At 40.4% G+C, this 19490-nt stretch overlaps 1 protein-coding gene across 4 annotated transcripts in view; it reads left to right on the forward strand.

Moving 5' to 3' along the window:
• The first annotated feature begins 4552 nt into the window (after positions 1 to 4552).
• Positions 4553 to 19490, forward strand: part of Cop1 (COP1, E3 ubiquitin ligase) — a 132587-nt gene continuing 117649 nt past the window's right edge. For 2 of the 4 annotated variants that reach the window (NM_001428841.1, NM_001428840.1), the window contains exons 1-3: positions 4863 to 5519; positions 13768 to 13827; positions 18766 to 18863. In NM_001428841.1, coding sequence (NP_001415770.1) covers positions 5107 to 5519; positions 13768 to 13827; positions 18766 to 18863 — 571 coding nt within the window. In that variant the 5' untranslated portion in view covers positions 4863 to 5106. Of the gene's footprint in view, positions 5520 to 13767; positions 13828 to 18765; positions 18864 to 19490 lie in introns of all 4 variants that reach the window. The other 2 variants (NM_001428839.2, XM_087581236.1) reach the window with 2 other exon arrangements.

Genomic DNA, 19490 nt, shown 5'->3' on the forward strand with positions numbered 1-19490 from the left:
TATAGTGGAGGGCATTTAGGTTATTAAAAGTAGTGGCTGAAGAGGGATTAATGATGTTTTTAGGGAGAACTACCCATCCTCTCAAGAGGCTATCATAAAGCAAGACCACTCCAGACGTTTGTTGGGCCCCTGGCATTTTTTTTTTTTATATGTTTGGCCCGTAGAGTGGCACTGATAGAAGGTGTGGCCTTGTTGGAGTAGGTGTGTTACTGTGGGTCTGGGCTTTAAAACCCTCCTCCTAGCTGCCTGGAAGTCAGTATTCTGCTAGCAGCCTTCAGATTATGATGTAGCACTCTCAGCTCCTCCTAAGAGGCCAAATCTTTTAAGTTTGGACTCCATTTTACCGAACCTGACCTAAGTTTAAACTCAGGTAAACTAACAAACAGGCTGGTACCTAGCATTAGTTTCCAAGTTGCCCCGCAACAAAACCCGAGCCTAGTTCCAGTCTCTAGGTTAATCCCCAACAAGACCAGTGTTTTCAGGTTATACCCTCAACAAGACCAGTATCTCTAGGTTATTCCCAGCCAACACACCAAATAGATTTTTATTCTATTCAAACTAGCTAATGATAATAGACTGAACCTATAAGCCAGCCCCAATTAAATGTTGTTCTTATAAGAATTGCCTTGGTCTTGGTGTCTGTTCCCAGCAGTAAAACCCTAAAAGATAGCCCCTTTGTATCAGACTATTTACTTCTGGACCTTTGGCCAAATTGTGACAAAGTCAATTTGACATTCATTGGAGGTCTGGCAGATACAGCTACCCCATCTTGGAATTTTAATCTCTCAAACTATGAGTAAACCTCTGTGACTAAGAGCCCAGACTGTGTATTTTATTAGAATAATAGGAAGTACAGTTCATCAAGCAATAGGTCCTTAAGAACTACTCAAGATTAATGTATCATTCTTTTACTAATTTCCAAAAAGTTTCCCTCATGTGTTGACCTTTCTCTTGTAACGTAGACTGCATTTTCAATTATCTCCTGGTTATGTCTACTTCATGTTTTCTTATCCTACACTCAATATACCCAAAAATTAAATTATTCATTGTGTGTCTCTAATTCTGGCATCATGATATTGTGATCCAGGAGTTATCTGTGGAGTCATTTCCTATACTTGTGTTCCATTATTTTTACTATGTAAATTGGCTATTAAGCCAAGCCCCGAGAAAGACACACTCAGGTCTGTATACTGAATTCTGTTCTGGTCTGGTTATGGGGTATGACCCCTACAGAGAGCCTCTAATTAAGAAAGACAGACACTTTCTGGTGTGTCTATATTGGAAGCCCTCTTCCAGGCTTGGGAAGAAAATTCCAACAGGAAATTCTTCCCCAGTCTCCAACAATAAGTTAAGAGACTAATAGTGGAGATCCTGTATCCTGGTTCTGTCTCCTGAGAGAGGTGGTTTCAATATTGCTTGAGTGAATGGACACCCAACTGTGTGAATGACTGTGCGAATGAATGAATGCATGAGGAAAAGTTTGGCTCAGGAAGTTATCTTTTTTTATTTTGCTGTTGGTGTTGTGTCTCATCTCTTTGAAGCGGGCTGTGCTGTATTCATTCTGCTTAACTTGATGGATTAAAAATTCTGCCAGTTTCTCAGGACTGCTAGTAGGTGACTCCCTCCATAGGTTGTTGTTAGCAGGTTTTTGACTTTTTGTCTGCCAAAAAATGTCTCCTTTCTTCTGTAGGATGGCAAATTTTCAGTTATACCAATCCACTACGAGGCAACACATCCTGGTTCGTCACCCAATGCCTCCCCTGCCTAAGGCTCTGCATTGAGGCTGTTCCCTGGAAATCCTGGAAATCCCAGCTTGGGCCTGCTTCACATGGTAGGATCCTTTTTTTCACCAGTGATTTCACTGACTATGGTTTTTCCTTTGAAGAAGGCAACAGGTCTTCCTGGGCAGGGGCAACAACTTAGAGGAATCCAAAGCTTTGTGACTGGAAGGCCCAGGCCCACTTCTTTCTGATAAGCTCCAAGCCCTTACTGCCCTTCTTGGAATCTGTCCTTTACACCTGGGTGATTGTCAGCTACTCCGTCTGACTCTTTAATTCAGATGAAAGGGAAGAACTTATTAGGACAGAGGCTAGGACAGCCTTTTTGGCCTTAACTTTTAAGGCAGCTTTCCCATCCAAGCATCCTGATTAAGAACTCAATGTGTACACATATTCCCAGTCCTTAAACACTTTTCATCTGTATCTCATGACTGGTACTTGGGTGCAGATCAAAACCCACTAATTTGACTAATTTGTCTTAAGACTGTTGAGCTTCTTCAGAGCAAAAAGTCTCTTGGGTTGTTTTTTTGAGCAATTACTCTCCTTCCCCCAGCCCCAAGTTTCAGAACTTACAATCACTTTTGATCCACCTACTCCAGAAAGTGTTAGGGCATTACATTTGGCTTTTGTCACTCAATCAGCTTTGGACATTCACAAAAATACTTCAAAAGCTAAGCTAGAGGGCTCTCCAGGCCTCTCAAGTTATTCAGGTGGCTGAAAAGACACAACAATCGGGACACTGAAAGGCAGATGCAAGATGCCTTGGCGGCTGACTGTGCCACAGGCAAGCAGGCAGCTATTGTGCTGGTTGCTTTTCAGTCAGTTTAGCTCCCTGTTGCTTATACTTCTCATGTCCAATGGGAGAAATCCTAAAAAAAAATGAAGAATGGAACTGGTTCCCAATAAAAAGACGACAGTAAAGGGACCTTTACCAGTCAGGGAGCCACTGGCATAATTAAGGGCTATCGCCTCACACCTAGATAACCAACCAACAATAAACAAACAAACAGCTTGGGCCAGAAATGGGTCATTCATGAGTCACTCCTCCCTGGTGACCCCTGGTTGCCCTTTCCCTTTCGGTGTAGAAATCTTTGAAAAATTAGGCATTACCATCACTTTCCTCCTCAAGAAACTATAATTTCCTTACATCTCCCTACCAATGTAGCTTAACTGCCTCTTTGTCTAAAGAATATCTTCTAGCTCTTCCAGATTCCACAGTGTAAACAAATCCAGACACAGGGTCCCTGCTCCAGGACTTGCAACACTATTCCCTAAGATACAGACTGAGACAAATCCCCCTCCCTTCACAGCTCATCACCCACCAACCAATAGAGGGTAAGACTCTTGGCTACAGCCACATGGATAAAGGTCTACCAATATCCCATGATCCAAAAAGCTAGAATGGGAATTGCTCCTCACATCAAAAAGGCTATGAGAAGTTAGTTAACATCCTTACCCCACTTGACTTGGAATGCATCTTTCCTACCTGTCCATGAACAGGGGACCTCAGATCAGACCTGCATCAGAGATCAACAGTCCAGGATCTCTGGGATGTAAATGGGTGGAAATCACTCATCCTACTGTTCCAAATCTGTATGCTTTGCTACCTCTCCTTCCACCAGATCACCAGCTCTATATATCCTGGACCTTAAAGAAGTTTTCTTCTCCATTCCCCTGGTACTAGTTAGCCAGTCAGTATTTGCCTTTGAAGAGACTAATCCAATGTCCAACGAGAATAGCCAGCTAACCTGGACCTACTACTCCAAGAGTTCAAAAAAAAAAATAAACTAACTAAGGGATGATTGATGTTATATCTAAAATAATTACTATGCTCTGCCAGAAATAAACATTTCAGAAGTCGATGTAAATTATGGTCTTGGTGAGTTTTGCTTTAAAAACTCTGTACCCTTCAACTGGAGCACCAAGAGACTTTTCAAAGTCAGACCACTGGCCATCTGGCCATCAATAAAAAGGACTTAAAACTTTTAATATGCTTCATTGGCTGATTATCACTTTAAATTTCCTGAGTTCAGAGTTCCTAACAACTGTTCCCAAGTTACAGCAATTTAATTCCCAAGACTTGAGAATGTGTACAATAATCCAGTTTTAGATATGCACTCCAAGTGTATGCTTATTCAGGACCAGAAGGTGCCCATCTCTTATTCCCCTTTGGGCTGTACCCACTAGAGTTGCAAGAGGGCTGCCCCTCTCTTTGTTCCAGTGACAGTAGGAAAAAGGATTGTAGCCTTGAGTATTATAGCTCTAATCAGAGGAGAAAGGAGCCTACAACAGATACCTCATCAGACGGATGCAGACATTAGACAACTTGAATTCTATCTGCTCCTTGTCCAGACAGAGGCTCTGACAAAAGTTTCTTTCCAAACCGGTGAGGTTTAGACTCGTTTTCATTTCTTAGGGAGGACTTTGTATGAAACTAGGCGAGTCCTGTTGCTTCTATGCCAACAAACAGGGAGTATCAATGAGATCTTGCAAAAGGTTGGGGATAATTTAGATAAGTGACAATAGGGACAAGAATTAAATAATTTGATACTATAAAATGTTTGAAAGCCAAGGCTCACAACCCTTTTCAGTGCCCTGGCTCCTTACTCCTCCTAATAGGACTTCAGAATCTAAACAAAAAAATCTAAATGAAAACAAATTATATTCCTGCTACACAACTGGGGAGAACCGCGAAGCCGCAGGAGACCAAGACAAGTGAGCTTATTATTTCCCAGTCCATATCCGCATGCGCGCTCGCTCACACGCATGCGCGGCACCACTGCTCCGCACCGCCGCAAGTTTAGCTGGGCAATCCGCCTTGGTCCAGCCGGATCACACTTAAGCAGTTGCTTTTTGAGCGTTCCCGGTTCTCTAGACCAGATCCCCGTCCCTTCCTCTTCTACTCTTTGGCTCCATGAAAACGGCCATCCTTCTACTACGTCAGGAACGAAACCAACTTTCCACACGGAGAACAAGACCGTGGGACTCTCCGCACACTTCGGCGCCGGCGGCTGCGCGCGCAGCTGCTCCGCTGCTCCGCCCCTTCCGCCGCTCGAGCGCAAGCACGGCAGCCTCGGCGCGCCCGGGTTGGCTGCCCCGGCGGCTTCCACGGCAGTAATGGCTTCTCTGATGTGATAGTTTCCCCCGCCCCCTCGCGTAGGACGCGGCGGTGGGGCGGCGGTGGAAAGCTCAACTTTATTGTTCCCCCGGCCCACCTCCCGGCGCGTCCTCAGGATGCTCGGGAGCTGAGCGCCGGGGGCGGCGGAGGGTCGCGGTTCGTCCCGGCCCTCGCCTCAGAGCACAGGGCCAAGGGAGGGAGGGAGTCACGATGTCAGGTAGCCGCCAGGCCGGTTCGGGTTCCGCTGGGACGAGCCCTGGCTCCTCAGCCGCCTCCTCGGTGACTTCCGCCTCCTCGTCCTTATCCTCGTCTCCGTCGCCGCCTTCCGTGGCGGCCTCGGCGGCGACGCTGGTGTCCGGCGGGGTAGCTCCAGCCGCGGGCTCCGGCGGCCTCGGCGGCCCGGGGCGGCCTGTGCTAGTGGCGGCCGCGGTGTCTGGCAGCGCGAGCGCCGGCGGGGCAGTGTCCGCGGGCCTGTCCCGGCTCAGCTGCGCTGCCAGGCCCAGCGCCGGCGTTGGAGGGAGCAGCTCCAGCCTCGGCAGCAGCAGTAGGAAGCGACCTCTGATCGCCCCGCTTTGCAACGGGCTCCTCAACTCCTACGAGGACAAAAGCAACGACTTCGTCTGGTGGGTTTGAATAGCAGCCCCTGCATGCTTGATCACGAGTTTCTGCTGCTGAATCTGGCGGGGTCCAGTGTAGGGAGGCCCGTTGGAGGTGCTGGGATTCGAGCCTAGAGAGTTGAGTGTTTGCAGAGTTAAGGTTCCTGGTTGGGAGGTGGAGATGGACTGGGATCCTTAGGCAAAATAGTGAAATGGTGTTGCACAGAGGTAGGTGACGGTGTTGAGGAACTGAAGGTGTTTAAGGGAGTGTGCTAAGGGATAGAGGTGGAGGTCCAGTAAGTGGTTATTAGGAGGTATTCAGGCTAGGAGGTTACATCCCGACTGGTTTTTGGCCATCTAGTGGACGAAGTTATCAGTCTGGAGTAGTTCTTGAAATTCGATTTTCGGAGGTCGACTACTAGTGCCTGAGATTCTGAGGCGTGGAATTGCTGGTCAACACTGTATTGTAAAAAAGTAGATAGTACTCGAAACATGGATTGATGATGCTTTACAGAGTTTTCTTTGCACATCCAGTGTAGGAATGTGTAAATGTCTCCCATTTGAATGGATAGGACACTTAAAATTCTACTGTTCACAATTTTGTTGTCAAAGTTTGCTCATGACCTGTTCTAGGTTTCAAAAGTTGGAAAAGGGGGAACACGTTTTTTAGTGTTTTCTGGGTTGTATGGTACTATCGCAGCGCTGTGTATATACTGGAACTTCTGACTTGAGAAACGCCTTTATAGTCATTGCTTCACAGCTGGCATCCTGAATGACACAGTAGAATTCAGTCATTTGACATCTAAGAGGGAATTTAAGCAAAAGATGAATCTGATTGTCTTGAATGTTTTGAATTTTAATTGGGTTTTGATACTAGTCGTAGGGTTACTAGAGTCTAATTAAGATTTTTTTTTTTCTCAAAAACTGGTAGAATTCTGGGTCTTTCCTGAGAAGGAACTTGTTGATTGACTTAATAGTAACGATGTAGGAAGTTGGCTTACACAGTCATTCTTGAGGAAGTTGGTTCACATCACAGTGGGAGATGGTCTTAGATGGTGCTATTTAAAGATAAGATTAGAGATTGTAACCAATGAGAAAGGTATTGGCTACACTTTCTTGTTCAATACAATTTGTATTTCTGCTTTTGTTTAGATTCAGAAGTAACATTTGGGTGTGTTGAAATAGAAGTATGGCTGTGGCTATTTGTAATTTAAGTAGTTTATGGTCGAGTCTAAGTGGTCCTTTTTGTTTGTTTTTCTTTTGAGACAGGGTTTCTGTGTGTAGCTCTGGCTGTCCTGGAACTAGCTCTATAGACCAGATTGGTCTTGAACTCAAAGATCCACCTGTCTCTTCCTCCCAGTGCTAGGATTAAAGGTGTGTGTCACCACCGCCTGGGTGAGGCGTTTGCATTCCTGTCCAGTCAGTAGTGTCACATGATAAGGTAGAAGCTAGTAAAGCTGCTTTCGGAGTTTACTTTTTAGCCATTATTTGCCGTTCAAGCAAAGATGCCAGCATCCTAAGATAATTTAAATAGTATAAAGGTGTGAGAAATCAGTATTATTCAGTTAGTAAACAGATAACTTAGACACTGTTGAACCATCTGTCTGAGAGTAATACAGTCTATGGTGTAGCCCACATTACTGGAGGTGAATGAGGTACAGTTGGCATTTGGTTTCATTAGGCATGTCTTATTTTCATTTCTGTTTCTGTGACTAATACTTTAACTGCAAGCAACTTAGTAAAGAAGAAGTTTTATTTGGCTGGAAGTTTCTGTTACATTTCATTATTGTGGAGAGATCAATGCAGGAGCTAAAAGAGTCATATCCACAGTCAAGCAGAGAGAGGAGTGTTACGTGCTGCCTGCCTGCTTGCCTGCCTGTGACTCAACTGTCTTTCTCTACTCCTGTACAGTCGGGGCTCCATAGCCTGTTGTTGGTACTGCTCACAATGGCCTGGGTCTTCTTACTTCAGTTAACAACCAAGACAACCCCCTACAGATATACCAAAGGCCCACCTGATCTAGACAGTTCCTTGGTTGAAACTCTTTCCATGTGGTTCTAACTTGTGGTTGACAGGTTTTAACTGTTAGTATTTATAACTAGTTTAGGAGTAAGACTAAATTATTAATTCATCACCTCATTTAAAGTAAATAAATTATGGCTAGGGGCTTGTGAGAAGACTTCAGTGGCTAGGAGGGAGCACTTGTTGCTCTTTCGGAAGATGGGTTTAATTCCCAGCACCCATATGGCAGCTAACAACTGTTTGTAACTCCATTTCCAGGGGATTGAATCCCTCTTCCAGATTCCACAGGCACCAGGTACACAAGTTGTACCCAGACGTACTTGTAGGCAAAGCACTCATATACACAAAATAAAAATAAGGAATTAATCTCTTATACTATATTGTATAAGTGTTCTATATTCTATTAAGAAAACATCCAATGAATATTTGTAGCTAGAATTCTGAATATTTCACTGTGTAAGAATCTCAGTTCATCATTTCTCTTTCTGGCGAGAATGTCTATTCAGAAGAATTAACCAGTGAGTGCATTTTTCCTTAAACTAGGTTTAATTTTGATCAAACACTTGGAGTGGGATATGTATTGGGCAATGTTTTAACAATCCTTTTTATTCCTAATTGGCCTGTGGGTGCTTTTGTCTTTTCAGTACTTCAGTGTTAGACTATGAGCCAATTCAAATTACTGTAGTCCTTTATATCTAAATGAGGTTTATGTTTAAATAATGTTCTGTATTCATTGATAACACCTTAAATATGTTTATCTTTCACATCTTATTTTGTCCTTAGAGTAGTTGTAAAAAGTGGTGTTATTTAGTATAGCATCAGTGTAACGATTTTCACTATTTCAGGTAGGAAATAGCTAAAGGATAAAATGAGAAATCAGATTTACAGTCTCAGTTTAGCACTTCCCTTTATGTGTTTAGAAAGCTTTATGGTTAGAAAACTTGAGCTCTGTGAGTTCCAGCATATTACATAGTGGTTCTTAAATGGACTTGATTGGAGGTAAGGGGTTGTTCACTCATATTTTTCTCCTTAGCCACTTGTTCCCTTGCTGCCCTTAATCTGAGACAAATTGTGGAGTGGCAGGTAGTAGATAAGGACTGGAGAACAGTTAAGTAAAGCCCATACCTAATTTCAGGAACACTCTTAGCTTTATCGTGTTTAAAAATAGGTTTCCGTTTAATTGTAGGGTCGTTTATTTGTTGGGTTGATTGATATTTTAGATATTTATGCTTGTAGTCTTATATTTCTTACAAATAACAGTATTAAGTTGTGGGTAATTTTCACAGGACAGAAAGGCAGGAAAGTTAAGGTCACATGAGAAGCCCTGTCCACCCTGGAATCTAGTATGCCTTTCTTGCCGAACATGAGACAAGAAACTTTAACAATTTATAATGTCAAATTGCCTACAGAGATAGTGTTTTCCTAGAGACATCTCAAGCAAGGATGTTAAAAACAATAAATGAACTTCATTTACTTAGGACCTTGTATTTTACCATATCAGTTCTCATCCAAAAGAGGATTTTTTAGAATAGGAAAAATGTAAACTAGTTCATACTTTTTTTTCTTAATTTTAAGTCATACCTAACCTTTAAAACTTACAAAATACATCCTTTGAAGAATGTGACTTGGAAAGCCATAGGGTCATATATACAGGTGCTATGATGGCACACCCAGGCCGAACTCTCTGGAGATGCCTGCACCATGTTGTGTGATTGTATATTGTCCTTTCCTGTATGGAAATTCCTAATCAATTATTTAGTAAACTCACTAACTTTGCTTATCTCTGGCTCATCTTGAAGTGTGTTACGAATATTTCCTGTAGTGGCATAGACAAGGACCAGCCTTTATCTGAGTGGAATGCAAGCTTGTAGTGGCCTTGATGTGCAGTGGTAATTTGCTGCTGGCAATTTTAGTAAGACATTCCTTTGTAATCAACCTATCAACTTTCCTCCTGCTCATAGGTTATATTTTCATTTGGGTGAGTGAGGTCCTAGGTTCAATCTCTAGCATGCATGCAGATACATGTGTGTGTGTGTGTGTGTGTGTGTGTGTGTGTGTGTGTGTGTGAGAGAGAGAGAGAGAGAGAGAGAGAGAGAGACATTGTTAACTTAAGACCTCTTTGTTCTTTCTGATTCTTTTTTAAGATAGATTCATTTATTTTATGTATGTGAGTATACTGTCTGCTTTCAGACACACCAGAAGAGGGCATCAGATCCCATTACAGATGGTTATTAGTTATCGTGTGGTTGCTAGGAATTGAACTCAGAACCTTTGGAAGAACAGTCAATGCTCTTAACCACTGAGCCATCTCTGCAGCCCTTCTGATTCTTTTTTATTTTTAATTAAAATTAAGGAGCACATTGAAGGCAAGGTTTGGTTTCAAGAACTAGAGCCTTATAGGCTCTTCATCTATGAACCCTTTACAGAACTCTGTTGGATGTCTTGGGTTTGAACAGTAGCTCTTCATCATTTATCCCTGATCTTGTGGGGTTGGATTGGGGGTTGTCTTAGGCAGGGTTTCTATTCCCGCACAAAACATCACTACCAAGAAGCAAGTTGGGGAGGAGAGGGTTCAGTTTTCCACCTTGCTTTCATCACCAAAGGAAGTCAGGACTGGAACTCACACAGGTCAGGAAGCAGGAGCTGATGCAGAGGCCATGGAAGGATGTTACTTACTGGCTTGTTTCCCCTTGCTTGCTCAGCTTGCTCTCTCATAGAACCCAAGACTACCAGCCCAGGGACGGCACCACCCACAATCGGCTGGATCCTTCCCCCTTGATCACTAGTTGAGAAAATGCCTTACAGCTGAGTCTCATGGGGGCATTTCCTCAACTGAGGCTCCTTTCTCTGTGATAACTCCAACTTGTGTCAAGTTGACACACAAAACCAGCCACTACAGGGGTACAGTCACAAAGGAGGAAAACTGATATGGCTGTTCCAGAGTCAGCACTCCTTGTCATCGTCTTCCCTAAACAGTCTGTATCCCTTTTGTGCTTCCTCAACTGCTCAGTGAGTTTTTGTGCTCTGCTTGTCCTGTGACTGCCTACAAAATGCCTTCAGATGGAAGAGTGAGTCCACGATAAACTTGGTCCAAAAAAATGAGAATATGTTCATGTGTTTCCCTTCCTTCAAGGATGTTAGTTTTCAAAAAGGTATTTCCCTCCAGTTTTTCTGAATAATGTGGTCAAAGGAAAGTTCTCAGTTAGATGTTGACCTCAAGTGCAAATGAACTATATTTCATTATATTTCTGAGTATAAATTTAACTCTCTGTCACTTACTTCATCCTTTAACATTTTTTTTTTCTTTTTTCCGGAGCTGGGGACCGAACCCAGGGCCTTGCGCTTGCTAGGCAAGCGCTCTACCACTGAGCTAAATCCCCAACCCATCCTTTAACATTTTAAAGCATTGGTTTATATGCTGTGGTTGTTGGTACCGTAACAGTGCTCTTCATGGTTGCATACAGCTCTCATTCATTCAAGTTTGTATACATAAGAGATAATCTGCCTCCAGGCATGAATATAGGTTTTGGCAGAATGAAAGAAAATCTCCCTGAGATAATTTTGAAATAATTGTTTCATTCTTTATGACCTAATTGTTAGAATGAGGGACAGATGATTCTGAGATGTAGAAAATTAGACATGTTCAGTAAAATTTTCACAGTTGAAGTGAGTTATAGGATACATAGCTAAGTTTAAAGATCTTAGTGACAGTTTGGTTCTATTGTGGATTCTTGGTAATAAATTTGCCATCACTAAAGTACAGGGTATTATTGTGTGAAAAAATGTGGCTATCAGTGACAAAGTTGAGCCTGTGAAATGGTACAGTAAATGAAAACAATTGCTGCACAAGCCTGATAATCTGAGAGAGCCAGCCTCTGAAGTCCTCCACCTCCACCTCCACCTGCACAGCAGCTACACACATAGATAGGTCAAGTGCATTTTAGCTGGGTGCATTTCTTTTAATCCCAGCATTTGGGAGGTGGGGGCAGGCATCTCTGAAATTCCATATTGACTCCCAGGCTAGCATGGACTACATAAAGACCCTGTCATTTTCCCTCTCTTACATTCCCTTGGGGGGGGGGGGGGTTCATTCAGTGTGGGGAATAGGTCAGTCAGTGAAGTGCTTGCTACAAATGTACAAGGACCCAAATTGGGATCCTCATAAAAAGTTGAACTTGGCAATGTCCACACCAGTGTAACTCTAAGGACTGAAGGCTGGAGGCATGAATTTGGAGGTTCACTAACCTGTCTGTGTAGCAGAAACAGTGTACTCAAAAGTTCAGTGAGAGACCTGCTGTCTGACTCTCCCCCACCTGAAAAAGGTGAAGTTGTTGAGGAAGGAAGGCATCTACATTCACTTCTCACCTCCACACTCACACACATAGACGAACACCACCATGTATTCTATATTCATGTGCACATATGCATGCATGCATATACTACACACTACCTAGAAAAAGTGAAATCAGTAAAGTTATATACTAAAATATAAGCATGTGTAAGAGCCCTGGTTTATTATGTATAGTTCACATGAATGTTGTAAGACAAAATTTGTATAAAGAGAGAAATACAATAAAATTCTATTTTGGCTGGGGACATGAATTATGTGAGTGCCTAGTGTGTATAAGGCCACATCCAAAACCAATGTGGGTGGGCACATGTACACATAAAAGATGATAACAGTTGAAAAAATATTTTCCACAAGGACTACTATGAAGGGAGTGTGTGTGTGTGTGTGTGTGTGTGTGTGTGTGTGGTGTATGCGGTGTTTGCATGCTTGCATGCTTGACAGTGTGTCAAAGGACTACTTTCGGTGTCATCTTTATTATGATTGTTGTTCACCTTATTTGAATCCGTCTCATTGGCTGGGAGCTCAACAATTAGACTAGACCAGTCATCAAGAGAACCCCAGGAGTCCTGTGTCTGCCTCCTTGGCTCTGGACTACAGATCACACACATTTATATATGATCTGGATTTCTCAGCTTCTCTTGTAAAGCAAATGCTTTGCCACTGAGCCCACCCCAAAGCCCTGTATTTCCTATTTTAGTTGACACATAGTTATTTTCATATTTAGAGTACAGGTTTTTAGTACATGTGTGTAATATGTAATGATTTGATCAGGATAATATGATATATCTGTTACCTCAGGCATTTATTATTTCTGTGTGATTGTAGCCTTGTTATATCCTACCCATATGGCTTTTACAACTCCATGTCTCAGTTTCCTCATTTATAAAATGGGTCTAGGTTTAGGTCCTGCTGTGTGACTTTTCCTGGAGGAACACAAATGTTTGTTTATCCTAGACAGGAAAGCAGTGGCAGACTAAAGAAACGGTTCCATGCAAGTCTAGCTCAGTGAACTGATGAATTTTGGGGGTTTTGGTTGTAGTATGGGTGACTTAAAGGCAGCTGAATCACCAAAAGTCCAACCCAGCTGGGGCGGGTGTGTCCTCAGGCTGTACGCTATGTGCGGCTCTACTGTAGAAAGTCTTCTCTTGCCCACAGTTGTTAACTTGCTTTAGAAGTCACTGCTTGAAGGGCCTTGTGAATTTTGTGTTCTGAGCTTGTTAGGCTTTGCGTGGTTCCTTAGTGTCTTGAGTTTTATGGCTTCCTCTCCCCTGCACCCCGTGAGGGAAGGTTTCAAGTTGGAGGAAAGAGCAGTACAACTGATACCTCTCTTACTGTGTTGTAGAAAGGATTAAACAACTTGATATATAACATACATACTGTTTGGTCTATTTTATATATTAGCTTATACTGACATCTAGAAGCATTATTGAAACTACATTTCTAAATTCATCGCTCAAAGATTAAGTTTTCTTTGGTATAGGACAAGGGCTCTTCCCTCCCTCCCTCTTCCCCTCCTCAGGTTGGCGATGGAGTCTAGGCTGTCTCTTAGTCTCAAGAAAAGAACACTTGGGTTAGCTGGTCTAGTGATTCTGAACATAGGAATACTGAGTAGAACTTTTTGAGGCCTCTGTAAACAAGGTTTCACCATAAATATTATGGGATGGATAAAATATTTGAATAATGTAAGATTACTCATTGCACTTATTTCAAAATTCATTGCTCTTTGGGTCAGCTTAAGCATGGTACTTTAATACATAATCCTGTGAATTTGTTAAGGTTAGAATTCTTAACTCTTAGCTATATACTAAATTTGGTTTGATTGACTTTATTACAAGCCCTTCCCAATGTGTAACATTCTGCCTTAATGAACATTTTATTGATCTCTCTCTATCTTTCTTGTAGCCCCATCTGCTTTGATATGATTGAAGAGGCATACATGACAAAATGTGGCCACAGCTTTTGGTAAGACCCTTTTCATTCAGTATAACTGCAAGCAACCATAAGTACACTATTTAAACTAATTTTATATTGTTTCTTTGACTGATAGGTCTTTATAGGTTCATGATACAAAATGTGTTTGGTACAGGACTTCTGTGAAATACTCCAGTGCACCATAGGCTGTTAAGATATGTTTAAAAATCTGTGTTTATTACCTGTTTGTGGAAACTTTGGTGTTTTAGAAAATCAAGGTGGGTAATCAATCAGTCCTTAAACCTGAGATACCAGTTAGTCACTTGGGAATAAGGTGGGAGGACCCAGAAAACAGGAAAAAATGGAGCAGATGAAAAAGGCCTTACTGTCTTGAATCCTTAGATTATATTGGTTATATTGATGTACTTAAAAATTCAAATTGTAAATTAATACAGAATTTACAATCTTGCCCATCTTGATGTCTGTAGTTGTGTGGTTCTGTGTTTATTTGTTGGGCAGTTCTTTTGGCAGAACTGAAGCTGTACCTGTAAAGACAGTGCTTCACTTTCCATCTCTGCAGTCCCTAAAGTCCCTAGTCTCCTTTCTGTTTGTACAGATTTGTCAGTCTAGATAACCTCCTTCTGTGTACTTAGATCATATGTGTCTTCCTGTGAGGGACTTATTTCACATAATGTCCTTTGCATTTTTCTGTCCTCCATTATGACACTGTTCTCTTTTTTAAGTTTGAATTGAGTTCTGCTATAAGTTCAGGTGACATTTTGTTTATTTATTCAGCCATCTATGAAGATTAGGTTGATTCAACCTCCTGGCTCCTATGAATAATGCTGCCATGAATGTGTTTTTAATTACTTTTCCTGTTGCTGGAATAAAACATCATGACCAGAAACAACTTTAGAAAGAAAAGTCTGCGTTTCCCAGTCCAGCAGTATGGAAGTACATTGTGGCAGTGAGGCATGGCAGCAAGCAGCAGGCATGGTGGGAAGATAAGGGACCCGGGAGCACACATCTTCACATGCATATTCAAAGCAGAGAGAGAAAACAGCAAGTGGAGGAAGAATGTAAACACTAAAAGCGATCCACCATTAATAAACTTATCTGACAAGGACGGACCTCTCAAAAGGTTCACAGCCTCCCCAAACAGTGCCAGAAATATGAGCCTGTGTGGTGAACTCTCGTTCACACCATGGTATACATATAGAAATACTTCTGCAGAACTCTGCTTTCAGTTCCTGGTATTTATCTCCCTTTGGTTGTTGTTTTATGTTGCTGATTTACCACAACCTTAAAGGCCAGAAGTAAAGCAGCAGTGTAGATGAACAACAGGACAGGATGTGCAGGAAGGACACAAGCTGCCGACTCTCCAGGCACGCAAGCCATGCTCTCTCCTAGCACCTCCACAGGTTCAGCAACATGCACGTCTCTGCTCCAGACACCACTGGGTTCTTACAGAGGCTTCATTAAGTTGCAGGGACTGATTAAATAATGGTATCGGTCATTAGCTCACCCTTCAGTTCTCTCTTCTCCCCTTTTATCAAAGTTACAAACCTCTACCAGAGTAGTTAGTGTCCTGAGCAGCCTAGAAGCTCCCAGGCTCAGACACCTCATTTACTTGTTTATGTTTTCCTATTGGAAGTAGCAAATTCTACTTGAGATCAGGGATCTTCATCAATTACTTACAGATTTTATGAGCATGTAAGATTAACCTTAATATTTCTTTAGTCCATATTAGAAGTTGTGCCTGTAATTTTATGTTTAAAATGGTAGCCATTTGATAGGTAGATATCTCTTAGTTACCAGTGGGTGAAGCCCATGATCTGTAATCTGATTCAGAGTTAGTTAGGTTTGGACTAAACCAGCATACTTAAATTTGTATTAGCAATGTTCTCCATTAAAATAAAATTATAGCATTATATATTCTTGGCTTAGAAAAGCAGCTTTTATTGTGTAGAACAATATTGTTAGATATTTTCACTATTGGGATAATTATATCTTTTCAGAATTCTTTTGCCATCTTTTTTTTTCCATTTGAAATCTTATTTATTCTTTCATAATTCATTCATATATAACATCCTTTAGTCATAATACCCTTCCCATTGTCCACTCTTACTTCCATTGCTTTCACCATATCTCTTCTACCAAAGAGTCCCCCTCCTACTCTCATGTTTTGTTTTTCTCTTTTTATTACTTTGGTTATTTGAAAATTTCATACATGTATGTATTATGATAACACTCTTTTTTTTATCTCCCTCCTGTCCCTACCAACCCCCTGCATTCCTTCTAGTCTTTTCCCCAGACTCATGTCTGTGTGTTCGTTTGTTTGTTTTGTGGTCCCACTGCATCTAATAAGGAATGACTATGTGAACATGAGCAGGCAGTTACTTACTTGAACAAGGGCTGCTTACCAGAGGCTGCCACACAGGAACATGATCTGTGCCTTACACCCTGGCAACCAGTAATTGCTATAGGTCCTGGAAAAAAGTTATCAACTTATGAGTCCCTCCCCCATTTGTGATGGTTTATTAGTGGGCCCAGTCTTTTGAAGGTTTGTGTAGGAAGTCACTGCTACTGTACAAAAGTTAAGTCATGTCTAAAATACAGCATTTCACAGTATTCTTTCCCATTTCTGTTCTCTTCTTTGGTGTTTCCTAAATTTGGAGGGGGAGGGATTAAAGATGTTCTTTTGTGACTGACCATTCAAAAATGTACTTATTATTTTAGTGCTTCAACCAGTTACAAGCTTTTCGTTAACATGTAAAATATTCTTTTATCTGTCAACCCCTCTCATCTGTATATCCACCTAGGTTCCTCCTTCATAACTGGTTTTATTTAATTTATTGGTAAACGCCAAACTCATGTTTATTTCCTGATAATAATCATCCACTTCCTCTTTTTCTAAGACTTTTTCTACATCGAATTCTTCATCTATTATTTGTATATCTCATCATGGGTTTTTATAGTAAAAATGAAAATGTTTAATGTCATTTTCTATATTGATATTTCTATGTAGGAAGTGTCTAGTCAGATTTGGGGCCTCTCTTGTGGTAATATGGTAATCACAGTCTTGCTGTTGTTGCAGGAGTGATGATAGTTTTTCTGCAGCACTGTTCACATCATTTGTTCAGTAGATACTGGAGTCTGGGATTCATTATGGACAGACAATTACTCTAACTTTAGGTCCCTGTGTTCTGCCAAAGACCAGAGTTCCTGCTCTCGCTTGTCTTGAAGTAACAAATGTGAAGTGAAAGTAGTAGAGAAGTAGGAGAGTAAAACCTAATGGAAGGAGGGTAGCAAGGTAAAAACCAGCATCAGTTTATAAGGCTGAGGTAAATGCATAATAACCTGGGAGGAAGAAAAGGTAGGTTTTCTTTTTAGAAATGATTCTTATAAGTACCTTTCTAATTTCTTAGAAATTACTTTTTTTCTGATTGTCAGAGTAATGTACATTAACTATAGAAACAAGTTAAAAAAAACGAAATGTCTCACAGACAGAAATAATGTTAATTAACACTGTAAATGTGTTTTTAGCTTATTTAAAATGTACATATATATTAATGAGACGATGATTTTTTTTCCATGTCAATTTGATATTTTTCTGATAAGGTTGAACAATAGTTAAGAGTATGTATATGAGCATTTATTTATTTATTTATTTAGACAAGGTAACATACAGTTAGTTATAAAAGGTCTATCATTGTAAAGAAGCTTGCTAATCAGATCTATCAACTTGAGTTTGATCTCTAGAAGCCATATAAAGATGGAAGGAAAGAACTTACTTCACAAAGTTGTCCTTTGATCCATGGCATAGGCCTCCTGCGATCACACACATATAGTACTGATGAAATAAGCAATTTTTAAAAAGTGGTACACCAATATATATAAATATGTATATGCAAATATATAAATATATTGTATGTGTATATATATGTAAAAATATATTGATAAGTAGGAACTGATTTAATTAAAGAATTGGATTAAAGTATTGGATATGTATTAAAGGATAGACAAATAAGTAGGGAGCAGAAAGTAGGATTTTATAAGTGATTAATTAAGGACTGACTCACTAAATTAGTGGACATATCGGTAAATAAATAGACATGCAAAGGAAAAAAAAGTGGTATACCACAAAAATATAAGAAAGGACATTTCCTGAAATATATATGAAATAATTTATAAATGTATAATTTATAATGATTTATACATAAATAATATATGATATATACACATGTAAAATGTGATTTTTATTGCCAGTATACCATTGAATTGAATTGATTATTGCAGATTTGGTCAGTTTGTATGTGTAATTTAGGCTGCTTCTCTGATAGATGGCTATTATGATGGTTAGCTGACTCTGCATTGGACAGCATATGTGATTCCTGACGCTATATCTCTATAAATAAAAGTTGCCATATTAAAGGGAATATAAGAACTTAATGTTTTTCCTGCATTTACCTTTTATGAAAATAGCACTGGTTGCATTTCCTTCAGCTATATAAGATTATATCTTTGGAGTTTAATACTATTTTCTTTTAATTTTCTATTCTTAGTAAACATTAGCACATAATTTTGAATCTCTTTTTAGTTACTAATGAGGATGGCTTTTTATGCTCGACTAGATTTTTGTGTTTGCTTGAGTATCTAGATAGAATATTATCTTTTAGCTTGTTTGAATTCTGTGTGTGATCTAACGATATCAGTACTCTAAGAATACAAGTAGTTTGCTTTCCTAGTGTATAATATAAATTACATAACCTAAAACTTAGTTCCCATTCACATTTTATATTACATGTACAACTTTATAAATTGTTCAGTCAGAAGTGCTTTATGTATTTTGTTTGTTTTACAAAGATAAAAGTGGAAATAAATGTTATATTAGTTATGTTGAAAGAACAGTAATAGATAGTATTTTATAACAGGTTTGTTGATTTGTCATTTTAATTAAGTTTGTGTTTTTTCCCTCCATGCTAATAGCTACAAGTGTATTCATCAGAGTTTGGAGGACAATAATAGATGTCCCAAGTGTAATTATGTTGTGGACAATATCGACCATCTCTATCCTAATTTCTTGGGTGAGTCTTTGAAATTATTTTTATTATACTCTTTCCACAAAAATACATGCTAACAATGGCTTATTCAGAAATCCCATTCAGAAGGAAGCAGGTTTCTGTCTGTCACTCACCAGGGTGTTTTCATCTTCTTGGGCTATGGCATAGATTCTATACATGGTTAATGCCATTTCAGTTATATTTCAGTTCAATAAAAGCAAACCCAACATGTCATTAGAATTTTGTACACGTTTGGACAGAATGTAAGGTTTCGAGGAGTCGTCAGAGGTTTAGGCAAAGTTTATGTCTCTGTAGTATTACATGTTTCTGTGTTTCTGCTGACAATGTAACAGTGAGAAGTAACGAAGGACGTGTTTGATGGGGAGGGGGAACATGTGCTTGCCCGGTCAGCGTTTCTGATAGGAGGAGGAGAAGATGGAGTAGAGAGATCCCTGCATGAGGCAGGTGTGGAGTATATGTACTGGAAAGGCTCCAGGAGGAAGAGGGAAGGTATAAACACAGATTTTAATATTGGAAATGGAAGAACTGGAGTATAACTTTAAGTATAAATGGTAGAAACTTGGAACTAATTTAGTCAGGTGCTGGTGTAAATGTAACAGTTAACGTTTTAAATTGAATGTGGTGGCCTGT

The sequence above is a fragment of the Rattus norvegicus genome, chromosome 13 (genome assembly GCF_021556685.1).
Source record: "Rattus norvegicus strain SHRSP/BbbUtx chromosome 13, alternate assembly SHRSP_T2T, whole genome shotgun sequence".
Classification (NCBI taxonomy): Eukaryota; Metazoa; Chordata; class Mammalia; order Rodentia; family Muridae; genus Rattus; species Rattus norvegicus.